General features: G+C 41.5%; 1 protein-coding gene across 5 annotated transcripts in view; it reads left to right on the top strand.

Moving 5' to 3' along the window:
- Nucleotides 1-14,259, top strand: part of ATP10B (ATPase phospholipid transporting 10B (putative)) — a 360,087-nt gene that overhangs the window by 303,730 nt on the left and 42,098 nt on the right. For all 5 annotated transcript variants that reach the window (XM_016954150.4, XM_001137552.8, XM_054685268.2 and 2 more), the window contains 4 exons: nt 1,458-1,567; nt 3,465-3,591; nt 6,503-6,687; nt 12,345-12,666. In XM_016954150.4, the coding sequence (XP_016809639.1) occupies nt 1,458-1,567; nt 3,465-3,591; nt 6,503-6,687; nt 12,345-12,666 (744 nt within the window). The remainder of the gene's footprint in view (nt 1-1,457; nt 1,568-3,464; nt 3,592-6,502; nt 6,688-12,344; nt 12,667-14,259) is intronic.

Raw genomic sequence — 14,259 nt, 5'->3', positions numbered from 1 at the left:
TATCCCTCAGCAGCCAGTCATCCAAGCTGCCCTGGAGATGTCTCTTTATTTGCTCCTCACCTGATTGCAAAATGGATTAGAGATGCCTTCAATAGAAGACACACACACAATGTTACTATAAGAATTGAGAAGCAAAACTTTGAAAGGAGGGAGAAAATAACCTCAGGTTTAATAATATTTATGGTGTTTAAATGTTCAATTTGATGCTGAGGTTCCTGGCAGCCTAAGCAAGAAGGTAAACTCCAAGGCTTACAAGTAAAAGACAAACAGGTTTAATCTCAGGAGCTGGTGTCTTTAAAAATAAAATATTGTAAATAGTGCCGAATCAGGCGATGCACAAATGAAGCCTATGCTTAAGGCACCAGAAACACCTGAAAAATGAGAAAATAATCTTTGAAGCAAGTTTTATATTATATAAAAACAGCCTTGGAGTAGTATCATGGAAAAATCAGAGTTTTGTTGGACTTCATTATACTTTTCTGTTAAGAATTATATTTTTAATTTTGCATTATATACAAGGATGGGTGAGGTATACAAATTCTGTTCAATCTTAGGACCTTTAAAAATCTCAATCCAGCCCTGGTAAAAAATGATTCTGAAGCCTAGCTCAGTTTTACAAGCGACTGATAAATGATGTCTGTGGCAGTTTAGATAAAGGAAGTGCTGATGGCATCAATCCCACCCCACACCAGCCAACCTTGGCTGAAAAATTCTTATTATAGAATTAAATAAAGGAACTGGAATTTCAAGAGAAAAAGACAAATTACCTCTGACAGAAACTTATGTACAACTTTACAAAGGAGACTTTGAGCAACACACATATTTTTCATACTACATTCATAGGAAATGCATAAAAGAATGTTTTCTCTAAACGTATTTCTTGCATTGAGAGAAGGCCTAGCTCATCTAAACAAATGAGATGAGGAACTTAGCTAATGAGATCCAGGCTTGTAGATGTCTTGGGACCTAACTTGATATAAGACCTCAAGTAGAAGATAGAGAAGATGATAAATAGAGAACAGTTTCCAAAGTCAGTTGGCCATCCAGGGATAAACTAAAAACACCTTAGGTAACAATAAAGATTCAAACTTCTAGTCCCCTGATTCAGTTGGGCTTTAACTGGACCTGAGAATCTCAATTATTAAATTCCCAGGTGGTTCTCATGCAAACAGCTGTTTGGGAACAGTACCTTAGACCACCTACCTTCGTTACATAGCACTTTACTCAGCCAGGCTTTTGATGAAAAGATGTAGAGAGCAGACAACTTAAGGACTCCCTGCATTATCTTCCAGGGCAACCTGACAGCCAGGAGAGCTCCTTCAGGTTTCTAAGGCGGGCTGTAAGGGATTCCTTCTCTAAAGTATTTGTAGTCTACTACAGGAGATTCCAGGGTATTGGGGACGGGGATCCCTGAGCATTTGTATGTGGCCTCATGGGGGAAAATGGCTATTTGACAGTACCTGACATTAATATGGAAAAGAAGCTGAGAAAAATCCGAGCCCGGACCCAAAAGCATCTAGACTTGTATGCAAGAGATGGCCTGCGCACACTATGCATTGCCAAGAAGGTAAGAACAATTCCTCCAAGCGTGCTTTGAATATCATTAAATAGCTGAATGGCCTTGACCCTGCTTCTTTTTCTTTGTAAAAGACCCTTAGAGGTGGTTGTTTTAACATTTTCAAGATTAGCTGTTCTGACTTGCCACAAAAACCCAAGACACTGACAATTTTGTGGAAGCCAAAATCTGAAGAGCTAGGTCCCATATCAGTGTGGCTTTGCCATGCCCTGCTTTTCATTATATGTGTAATGGGTAACACACAACTCATGACATTTTTTCGGTTATAATTTTGCTTTCCAATTATATTTTTTAGGTATGCATTATTTTCCTTTAAATTTAGGGACCTTTTATATGGTCACATAAAAATCTAGATTTCCGGTTTCTTTTAAAAATGCAGAGGATCTGGCCAACTGTGTTTTCATTCTAGAATGGCAGCAATCAGCTACAACCAGGAAGAAGTTGATTCCTGTGATGAGGGATATGTTCAGCTGTGTTCTGTGGTTGGCCACAGTCCCTACCACTCCCTACCTCTCCCTATCACGTTGCACTCAGCCCAGCCATAGTTTTGTAGATTACCTAAATCATGCTTTGCAAGATCTTTGACTTTGCAACTTCTGCAAGGCAGGCAGGCAGTGAGGGCTGCGGATTGCATAGTGTGGACACCGAATGAGTCACCCAAAAGCAAAGCTAATGGGGTGCTATGATGGGCATACATTTCTAGATGGCTAGACATGCGTTCTCTTGCATAAATCCCCAGGACTTTTCATGTCTTTTACGGTTCTTAGGTCAGCATTAGAGATCAGGAGTGCCCACTTTAAAGCCAGAACCACCTGGGTACTAGTCCCAATCTCACTACTTTTAGATGTGTGACCTTGAGCAATTTCTTCACTTCTGAGTTTTATCTGTAAAATGGTGCTAATCAGCCCTCCCTCATGCAGTTGTCATGGAGATTAACTAAAATAACCACATGTGCAGCACCTGGGACAGCAACAAATGCTTACTGCTACTCTGAATCAGAATGACACCCTTACCACCATTTTCTATTAAAGTTATTTGTGCATATTTTGCCTCCCCTAATGGACTATGCATTCCTCAAAAGCAAAAGGCCTACTTGTTCCCTTTCGTTTTCTCTATAGTGCCATGCAGAGGGACTCAGGGAATATTTGATGCTTGAACAAAATAATTTTTCATTGCTATAAGACACCATACGCATGTAATGTCAACAGGAGGGTCTAAAATGGGACTCTGAGGGAAGAAGATGTGGCCACTAGCTGGATTATTCCAGCTACTGGGCACTCCATGTGTATGACACCATGCCTGGTGGAGTGCTCTACAGGCTGCTTTCTTTCCAGCCTCATTTCTGAACTTTCTCCATCTTTCATTCAAGGAACAGAAGGAAGGCCAAGTTCATTGCCATTCCACAGCCTTAACTCTTGCTCTTGCCCATGATTGACCCTCTGTCATTGGATCTCAGCTTGCAGGTCATTTTGTCGAGGAAACCTAAACTTCAAAAGAAGGCAGCCCCCTATTCAGTTATTCTTCTATCCCATCACACTTTCTCATATCACTCATTTTCTACCTAGCATTCCCTGAAATAACTATTTTAAATTATGTGTTTGGATAATACCCCTCACCTTCCACCACCATATAAGCCCAGGCATGCAGGGACCTTGTCTGTCCAGATCATCTCCAGTGATCTGAGCACAACAGATTTTTAGTGATAATGGAACACAAGGATAAATCTTCATTAATTTACATATTTAAAAAAATCTTTGAGAAGAAAGCCCCATCTAATTATGTAGGGAAGTTCAAACAGGCCAATAGGAGACCTAGCAGGTGGGAAGAGAGAGGAAATTATCTTGTTGGTCCACCCAAGATTGTTAAGGAGCCTTTTCCCATCCCATAGGTTGTAAGCGAAGAGGACTTCCGGAGATGGGCCAGTTTCCGGCGTGAGGCTGAGGCATCCCTCGACAACCGAGATGAGCTTCTCATGGAAACTGCACAGCATCTGGAGAATCAACTCACCTTACTTGGTAGCTAAAAATAAGTCATTATTATAGGAAAAAAGGAATGCAGCCAGTTGAGAAGGGAGCTCTTGGCTCCGATTCTGACACTACTAATATGTCTCCATTAGCAGCCTTCCCTGGGGTTCCCTTCCAGGTATTTGGCACAAATGGGCCATGCCAATACCCAACCCAGACACCACACACAGCTTCCTGAGGATGCTCTGGGAGCATTCCTGCATTCCCTGCTGGAAGAAGCCTCTGAGTTTGGCTGCTTTTCCAACAGCACACTCTTCCCTTCATTCAAATGTTTGCTAAGCACCTACTATGTGCCAAGTGACATGCTAGGCTTTGGGGCTGCAACAAGGGACAGGAGCCAAAAAGTCTGCCCTCCCAGATCTTGGAGTCTAGTGAGGATACTAGATGATCGAGCAAGCAATTTCAACAGACTGGTGAGAGCTGGGCTAGAGATGGGCCTGGTGGGATGGAAGCACAAAAAGTAGGAGATGCCAGCCTAGCACAGGGGTGAGGGAGGGTCTAGGAAGGCAGTGAACTGAAAGCAAGAAGAGAAGCTGGTTAGGCAGAGGGGGAGGACCCAATTGAAGGCCTGGAGGTCCCAGGCTGGGGGGAAACAGAGTGGGGAGAAATGATGGAAGGCAGGAAAGGTCAGCAGGACCCAGATTATGAAGGGTCATGTCAATCAGCTGCTAGAAGTTTGGAGAGGGCAGAGGGTGAAAGCAGGGACAGATCTGTGCTTTACAAAAACTGCTGCTTGCTGCAGCATGGAAGTTAGATTGCTGTGCTGAGAGAGAGAAGAGAAGCACAGAGACTGATTAAGAGACAGGCTGTGCTTCTGTTGGAGGAAAGCCATTGCCAAGAAGCAAGGGGAGCTTTATTCAACAGGATTAATGTCCTCACACCTTGGGAGCAAAATCTGGGTAAGCAATGCCCAAACAGCATGCACTGGCCACGTGGCAAAAAGCCTTCTTTATTCTTGGTGGACAATGTTGACCTGGGGATGAGGACCGAGTTCTGGACAGAGACACACTCCTCTGAGACTTGGCTTCTCTGGATGAGTCACATGCCTCCAGCTGCCCAGCCAAATAGGAGTTCCAAGGGGAAAGACCCAAGGTCACTGTAAAGTGGTGATGCTGGCAAGTGGGATGGCTGACAAGCCGAGGACGGAGAATGGGGCTGGGGCATGCATTAGCTCCCCACATCCTTCAGCCTTTGGTTTCCTATGTCTCGGCTGCAGAGGCCTGTGCTTGCTACCTCATAAGGTCCCCTTTAAAGCTGAACACAAGAACTCACTTGAACAGGAACCAGAGGATGGCTGGGCCAGACAACTCGATCTGCCAGATGATGCCACCAGAAAGTCATCCCATTCAGGCACCTGATCCCTTTCTCCCTTCGCAGAGGTTTCTTTTGTTTCATGACAGCACTCTAGGCTCAGTCTGTGAGAGGTGTTCCTCCGGTTCTTCTGGGTGAAGAGAACACACTTATCAGAACCTGTTGGCTTCCCCTAGCTGGGAAAGGCTTTCACAACCTTCCTGTTTCATTTTCTCTTTCGCACAAATAAATGTGTTTTTCCTCCTCTCTCCTTCACTCTGCCTCACCGTAATAAGTGAGCTTCTTCTCACCTTCCAGACTAATGCTTATAGGGGAAGATGAGGCTCAAGCCATCACTTTTTATGGGGTTGCTTACCTGTGCATATGGCCCTCAGATGCAAAACAGGCACATTTCAGGATAATGGGGTTCTTTGTCTCCCCTCAAGATGGCTTGGAGAGGACTGGGCTGAGAAGAGAATTCCACTTTCCACTGAGAAATTGGCACACCACTAAAAAGCTGTAATGCCTTCATGCTGTCTCAAAATATGAAATAATCTTTTCAATATGCATCCAACGTAACCACTTTGCCAACCTATTGTCACTCTGGATTATTAAAAGAAACAAAATGCCGTGCTCCTGCCCAGAGTGAAATGGGTAGCCATTAGTCTGTGATCTGAAATGAATCTCAATTGAAAAGCAGATTTATTTTTGCTTAATCACTTAGCAACTATTCAATATTTGGATATCTATTCATCAGGGCTGGTGCAAAGCTTGAGATCCTTCAAAAATTATGGAATCTGCCTGTTTAATTCACTCCAAGAATATTATCAAAAATGTGAGTCCCTATTAATTCTGCTTTGATCAGTTGCAGGGCAAAGATTTCAGTCTTTCCACTTCTATTCCTATTGCTGCTAGGCCAGTCCAGGCTACTGCTGCCTCTCCTCTGCAGTCCTGCCTGGCCTCCTAAGTAGCTTTTAGTTCTGAATCTCATCCTGCTTTTCCAATCTCAAACCTATTCTCTAGAATGATATTCTTAAAAGTCAAAACTGATTCTGTCACTCCCCAGCACAACACCCTTGAATAGCTTTCACTACTACCAAATAAATTGCAAATCCTTTGAGGCCCTGACAAGGCTCTGCCCAATCCAGCACCCCTAAGCTCCTTTTCTGGCCTCATCTCTCACCTTGCTCTGCCTCCATTTCTGCATCTTCCTCTACTGTAATCTCTGGGACTTCACACACACTGATCCCTCTACCTGGAATTTTCCTCCTCTGCCACCTCTTTGCATTATCTCCCAGGTCTCAGTTTAAGTAGCACTTCCTCAGCATAAGCCCACCCTGATTTTCCAGGTGAAGTTCAGGTCTCCTGGTGTATATTCGCATGGTATCCTGACTTTCTTTCATTATATAGCTCAGTTATAAATTCTTATTCAATGACCATTGAACTCAGAGGTAGAGACCAGCTCCATCTAGTTCACTGTTATATCCTGGGTACACAGCCTAGCACAGTGATGCTATCCAATAAACATTGCCTGGCTTCACATGGCTTTGGGGGAATTAAGCAACTACTCTTTTACGATAAATGTGAACTCTGTTGTTTTTCATCACTCCAGGAGCCACTGGGATCGAAGACCGGCTGCAGGAAGGAGTTCCAGATACGATTGCCACTCTGCGGGAGGCTGGGATCCAGCTCTGGGTCCTGACTGGAGATAAGCAGGAGACAGCGGTCAACATTGCCCATTCCTGCAGACTGTTAAATCAGACCGACACTGTTTATACCATCAATACAGAGAATCAGGTGAGGTGATTCTCTGTATTGATATCTGCAGATATCAACGTGTAGAGCAACCCCTCGACCAAGCGGACACAGGCTTCTAGGTGGGATTTGGGTACACCAGGGAAGCACCCAACCCCCAACAGATCACTGAATCTTGGAGTCTAGAGGACCCTGGAAGTCATCCAGCCCAATATCCTTTATCTCATCCCCACACATGGCTAGCTGGTCTCTTTTACATTACTTCTGGCACTGCTTGTTAGAAAGTTTTACCTCTTCCAAATTCTACTATTGGTCTAGTCTCCCCATTTCCCTACAGATAAGGGAACTGAAGACTACTGGGGCTAAGTCACTTGCTCAGGTTTACCCTGCTTATTTCTGATAGGTAGAACTAAGTCTAGAACTGAGCTAGTGCTATTTACATTCTACCACACTGTTTGCTTATGGAAACTCAACTGTCGGTTTCTTACTATTTAAGACTAACTTATCCATTGAAAAAGTCCCAATTAAATTGAAATTATTCAGAGCTTAAATTTTCAGCATCAATTTATATGTCAAGCTGGTCTGCTACAGAGTAAAAACCTGAAAGGAATAATGCATGAAGCCAATATGTTTTTATGGGATAAGAAAGAGAAAGAATGAAGCAAAGTTCTAAAAATGGCACTTTTCAACTGGAATAGATTATGGGTGGCAGGGAGTGAGGTTTGGAGAGAAGATTGGGAAAGCTGAAGAGGCATATTCAAAGCTATAACACCATTTTGATTTTAGGGGGAAGTATCTGTTTTCACAATTCAAATTGCAGAAGGTAAAGTTCCACCACATCTTCTTGGCTGATGAAGATGGGAAGTGGGCACTGAGATGTGTGCTCCTGTCAGAAGGAAGCAGGGGTTGGATTCCATGGAGGATATTAACCAGAAGAGCACTCTACTGCAGGGGTGTGGGCGTAGGGCCCGTAGGGCACCTACACCTAGGACATACCATGGAGAAAAGGAAAGAAGACGGAAAAAGGAAAGGAGGGAGAGGGGACACCAGACTAAGTTTTGCCTGAAGCTGATGTAGACTACAGTAGAATGTTGGGGAGGTTTATATTTCATTTTTATTCCATGAAGCAACAATATACACCTCTTTTTTAAAAATAAAACTAGTGTAGATTATGAAAAATGCCAGAGGACCTTTAGATGAATTGGAAAAATCATTTACTTTCCTGTCAGGTGCACAGATTATTAGATTAAACCTTAATGAATTTTCAAAATGAAAATAAGCTCAGGGAAAACTTGGGCTTTAATATTATGCTTAGGAAGGAAAGTAATTTTCAGCTTGCTTGAATGCCTGATCCCTGTGCCTGCCTGTCCTGCTTGTAATGGAAATTCGGTTTGCAATGATTCTTTCACTCCAGGTAATTCTAGAAGGAGAACATCTGCAAACCAGTGAGGCAGCCAGCCAGAGGGAGATCGAGTGGGCTTCCATGTGTTCTGCTAAATGCCATGCACTCCTGCTCATTGGTTAAACAGCCAAAGCTCCTAAGGAACAGTCAGCCATACTCCACCTTTAATTCAGTCAATGACGAATCTTTCTGTCCAGTATCCTCCAGGACAGTGCCTGAATCCTCAGCCATGCCTACACCCTTGGGCTCACTAAACCTGTAAGATTAGTCTTTTCATCTCTTTACCTGGGATGAAAAATAATATGTTAAGCCAGAAACTGGGGAAATACATTCTAAGTCTTAGACTTATTTAAACCCTAGTTTAATGTAGTTACATATTCTGTGGATATTTCCTCCAAGGTTTTTAATTTGCCTAATTCACTATAAATTGATTTAGGATTATTATCTCTTTGCTAGGTGTATTAAAGCAATAATCAAGTTATGGGATCTACCTAGACCTCAGAATTCTCATCCCAAAGATGAGAGAATTACTAACTAATCACTGAAGTGTTCATCAGTCGAGGAATTTTAAAAGGAACTAAAGTATTAGATAGGAACTAATACTAAAACCACTATTATTGCTATCGCAATATTGTTAATAATTAACAACCTATATTGAAGTTTTAATATGGCTCAAACACCATTCTTCTTGAACTTCTCTTCATCTGTAAAACAGATAAAAAATATTAACTTCACAGATTACTGGTAGGATTAAATAAGATCATAGAAGAAAACTACTTACTTAGTACATTACCTATGTTAATTATCTATTGGTACATAACAAATTACTCCAAACCTTAGGAGCTGAAACAACAGACATTTATTATCTTATGGTTTCTGTGGATTACAAGTTCAGGAGCATCTTAGCTGGGCACCCCTAGCTCAAGGTCTCTCTTGAGGTTGCACTCAAGCTGTTGGTCAGGGCTGTGGGCTCATCTGACGGCTCAACAGGTGGGTGGTTTTGGCATGGGAAGGAGTTCTGCTTCCAAATTCACCTACATGACTGTTAGCAGGCCTCAGTTTCTCACTCTGTGGGCCTCTCCACAGGACTGCTATACAACATGGCAGCTGGTTTTCCTCAGGGCTAATCATCCAAGAGAAAGTGAGAAAGAGCACCAAATTGGAAGCCACTGTCTTTTTATAACCTAATATGGGAGGTGACATCCCATCACTTTTTGCAGAATTCCCTTCATTAGAAAGGAGTCTCTAGGTCTAGACCACAGTCAATAAAAGGAGATTACACAAGGGCATGAATACCAGGAAGTGGAGATCAGTGGGAACCACCATAATAGAGGTTCCTACCACAGTATAGGAGGTATACTAAATGTTCAGTGAATGGTAATTATTGTATACTTTAAAAGCTGGAAATAAGTAAATTCAGAGATGATTTAATTTTAAAGCTTATGTCTCCAATGACTTTCTTTAGTCATGTATTGGAGGAATTTATATAATTGGTGCCAGTCCCAGCTTCCAAAGGACTACTTTGATCTCTTTCCAGATAAGTGCCTCTGGTATAAGCATACACTCCTAGAACTGCTTCCTGTGGCCCGTCTGGGCTCTATGCATATTCTAGTGCCTGCAACACTCAATTTAGCATCTTAAAAGGTAGACACAGGAATAATAAACTATGTCTTTATTCTTTCCAAAATCAGTTATGCCAGGGCAGGGTGCAGTGACTCACGCCTGTAATCCCAGCACTTTGGAGGCCAAGGCACGTGGATCACTTGAGGTCAGGAGTTCAAGACCAGCCTGGCCAAAATGGTGAAACACTGTCTTTACTAAAAATATAAAAATTAGCCAGGTGTGGTGGCGCATGCTGGTAATCCCAGTTACTTGGGAGGCTGAGGCATGAAAATCACTTGAACCCAGGAGGCAGAGGTTGCAGTGAGCTGAGATTATGCCACTGCACTCCAGCCTGGGTGACAGAGTGAGACTCTGCCTCAAAAAAAAAAAAAAAAATACGTTATGGCAGACATTTTCCCCCAGACAGAAATCTCTAAATCTCTAGATCAATGTTCCCCAACCCTGGCCCTTCAGAACTGCTTTCACAGTTTTTTCCAAAATCTGTATATGACTATATGACTTGTACTGTTTTTTTACTTAATAATTTGACTCACTTTGAATATTATTTTTAGAAGAAACTTTTAGCACTTCAATAAATGTAAAATCATCCTCCCTTGCCATGGATGAAGAAACACTGTAAAATGAAGACCTATGTGAAGAAAACAATGCTACTAAAATTGATAAAATTAATTCAAGATGGATTAAAGACTTAAATGTTAGACCTAAAACCATAAAAACCCTAGAAGAAAACCTAGACAATGCTATTCAGGACAAAGGCATGGGCAAAGACTTCATGACTAAAACACCAAAGGCAATGGCAACAAAAGCCAAAATTAACAAATAGGATCTAATTAAATTAAAGAGCTCCTGAACAGCAAAAGAAGCTACCATCAGAGTGAACAGGCAACCTACAGAATGGGAGAAAATTTTTGCAATCTAGCCATCTGACAAAGGGCTAATATCCAGAATCTACAAAGAACTTAAAGAAATTTACAGGAAAAAAAATCAAACAACCCCATCAAAAAGTGGGCAAAGGATATGAACAGACACTTCTCACAAGAAGACATTTATGCAGCCAATAAACACATGAAAAAATGCTCATCATCACTGGCCATCAGAAAAATGTAAATCAAAACCACAATGAGATACCATCTTACACCAGCTAGAATGGAGATCATTAAAAAGTCAGGAAACAACAGGTGCTAGAGAGGATGTGGAGAATTTGGAATGCTTTTACACTATTGGTGGGCGTGTAAACTAGTTCAACCATTGTGGAAGACAGTGTGGCGATTCCTCAAGGAACTAGAAATACCATTTGACCCAGCCATCCCATTACTGGGTATATACCCAAAGGATTATAAATCATGCGACTATAAAGACATATGCATATGTATGTTTATTGCGGCATTATTCACAATAGCAGAGACCTGGAACCAACCCAAATGTCCATCAATGATAGACTGGATTAAGAAAATGTGGCACATATACACCATGGAATACTATGCAGCCATAAAAACGGATGAGTTCACGTCCTTTGTAGCGACATGGATGAAGCTGGAAACCATCATTCTCAGCAAACTATCACAAGGACAGAAAACCAAACATCACATGTTCTCACTCATAGGTGGGAATTGAACAATGAAAACACTTGGACACAGGGTGGGGGAACATCAGACACCAGGGCCTGTCATGGGGTGGGGGGATGGAGGAGGGATAGCATTAGGAGAAATACCTAATGTAAATGATGAGTTAATGGGTGTAGCCAACCAACATGGCACACGTATACATATGTAACAAACCTGCACGTTGTGCACATGTACCCTAGAACTTAAAGTATAATAAAAATAAATGAATTGATAATGCTGTTTTCTGCCATGACTTTATTAAAAAGTGATGTTCAGAGAAGTTGATATCAAGAATAAACTTGAATCAAAATATGACTATTTTTGATATAATCAAAAGTAATGGAAGAAAAAATTGAAAAAGGAAATACTTTCTCACTATATTTCAAGGCAAACACCAGAAAAAAATTAATAAGTTTATTTCCATCAATAAGACTTTTATAACCGTAGTCCGTTCAAACCAATGTGATCAATGTTTCATGCCACAGTTCTTAGCACCCTTCATGGAATACAACAATTGATAAACACAGGTACAATGTATTTTTTTCAGTTAGGAAGCCACAGTTCAAGTAGTAATGATCCTGACTCCACTACTAAGTTTGGATGATCTTGGGTGAGTTATTAAAGATCTCATTTCAGTCTCCTCATCTCTAAGATCGGGAATACACACCCTATCTACCACGCAGGAATGTTCTGAGGAACAAAGGGGAACTTAAATGACCTGTGAGAAATAGAAAGCACCATACCAGCATGACGTATTGTCATTATCTACCATTATATTAGTATTATTTATTATCTTATGCCATCCTTGTATCTATCTCCATCTTGCTGAGCTACTTTCACTCCCATTCACAAGCAGTGTCTTCTATTTTGGCTGTTAATTTGGTTCCAAATTAATATTCCTTTGATATTATGTCAAATATTGCAGAGAAATATAAAAATTGGAGAATAGCTTGTAAATAATCTCTATGGTAGTAGAGTTTTATGACTATCTTACTAAAGAATAAACTGAAATTGTTAACATGCATTTCCAAGGTTGCTTACAAATACTGTATTATTATGCTTCTTTATAGGAGACCTGTGAATCCATCCTCAATTGTGCATTGGAAGAGCTAAAGCAATTTCGTGAACTACAGAAGCCAGACCGCAAGCTCTTTGGGTTCCGCTTACCTTCCAAGACACCATCCATCACCTCAGAAGCTGTGGTTCCAGAAGCTGGATTGGTCATCGATGGGAAGACATTGAATGCCATCTTCCAGGGAAAGCTAGAGAAGAAGTTTCTGGAATTGACCCAGTATTGTCGGTCCGTCCTGTGCTGCCGCTCCACGCCACTCCAGAAGAGTATGATAGTCAAGCTGGTGCGAGACAAGTTGCGCGTCATGACCCTTTCCATAGGTACCCATCATACTGAGATGCGGGTGGCACTTTGGCAGGGATGATCTGATGAAAGGCTGGACCAGAGGTGGGAGGTCAGGTCTCAAAGTCAGAATGCTTAGGCTATGAGTCATTGTCTTAGAGGGAGAGAGTTCAAAATGACAATCAAGATGCAGCAACTAGGGGATGAAGTGGGACAGTGCATCAAAGTTCTTGGGACTAGCAAGTCAGCTAAAGATAAATCAGGGTTTAGATAGAGGTCAAAACCAACAGGGGCCTTGAATTCAGTGAATCCAGGTAGCTCAAGAAATGTTGCCAGCAATTATATTCAGATCATCTTAATTCTGGGATACAGATCATTTTCCCTTTAATACTTTATGCATGCCACAACTTCAGGTGTTTAGGGATTTGATATTCTGAGTGTTGATGGCTGGTGGGGAGATTCTAAAGATTGGTACTGTCTCATGTTTAATTTGTGTGTTTATTTCTAAATACGAGGCCAGCACAAAGCATATCACCAATAGATGCTAGCATTGGTTGATAAAGAATTTTTCAGAGGGGGCTAAACTTTAATCATGTTGGGACAGAGAAATGAAAACTGCACTTACTTAACACCTTTCAGGAACAACCAAACCTGGTTTAAAAGAATCTTCATGATCTTCTGTTACCCTCAGCCATGTGTCTTATTGTGGCCACCTTTCTTTCTCCAACATTTGCCTTTCCATGTTCCAACAAATGAAACTGTTTACCATTCTCCATGGGCCTTGTCCTCTCTCATTTCTGGGCCTTTGCACAAGTTATTTCCTCTGTAAAACACTTCTTCCAATCCCACCTAACTTTGCTTTCCCCTGGGGGCTCCCACAGCACCCAGTACTCATAGCTCAAAGCACTGTCATACCTTCTGTGATGGCCTCCTCAGTAGACCATGAGTTCCTCGAGTAGAAAGATGTCAGCCTTATTCACTTTTGGATCCCCTGCCCAGCACATACCAAGCATGTAGTAAATATTGCCTTCTCTTAGGGATATTCTTACAGATGGTGCCAGCCTCTCCTCCTCCTACACAGGCATGGGATAAGATTTTCTTTCCTAACATTTCAAATAGAAACCCTATTAAACATGATGGTTTTGTTCCTGGTTTTCAGGTAAGAACAGTAGAGAATAACAAGAGTGGGGCAGAAAGAAAGCAGAGAACAAATTTAGCAACGACATCCTACTTTTATGCCTGGAATTGTCCTCTTCAGAAATTCAGACACACACAAGGCAATAGCCCAAGAATGATTTTCTCTGAGGTCAGATATTGGCTTCACTCCCATAGCAACAGAAACAAAACCAGTGTGGCGAGAAATAGCATGGTTTCACACCTCTACTTCTCCTGGCTCACTAACAGAAGAGATTAAAGGTTGGATTTGTTTTGCATGGGGAAGATCAAAATTATGCATTGCTATGCAATCAAGAAAAAAATATTTTAGAATAAAGGCTACTTATGGCAAAAAATTTAAGACCAATAAATGTGTCATCAGATAACTAGAAGAATCATTCTCTCCCTCCCATTTTATATTCTATATCATAATAATATAAATTTAATTGTGGCTTATTCTGAGAAACTGCTAGAAA

Source organism: Pan troglodytes, chromosome 4, assembly GCF_028858775.2.
Source record: "Pan troglodytes isolate AG18354 chromosome 4, NHGRI_mPanTro3-v2.0_pri, whole genome shotgun sequence".
NCBI classification, from domain to species: Eukaryota; Metazoa; Chordata; class Mammalia; order Primates; family Hominidae; genus Pan; species Pan troglodytes.
The sequence above is the reverse complement of the archived record's forward strand: the minus strand, read 5'-3'. Positions and strand labels throughout refer to the sequence as shown.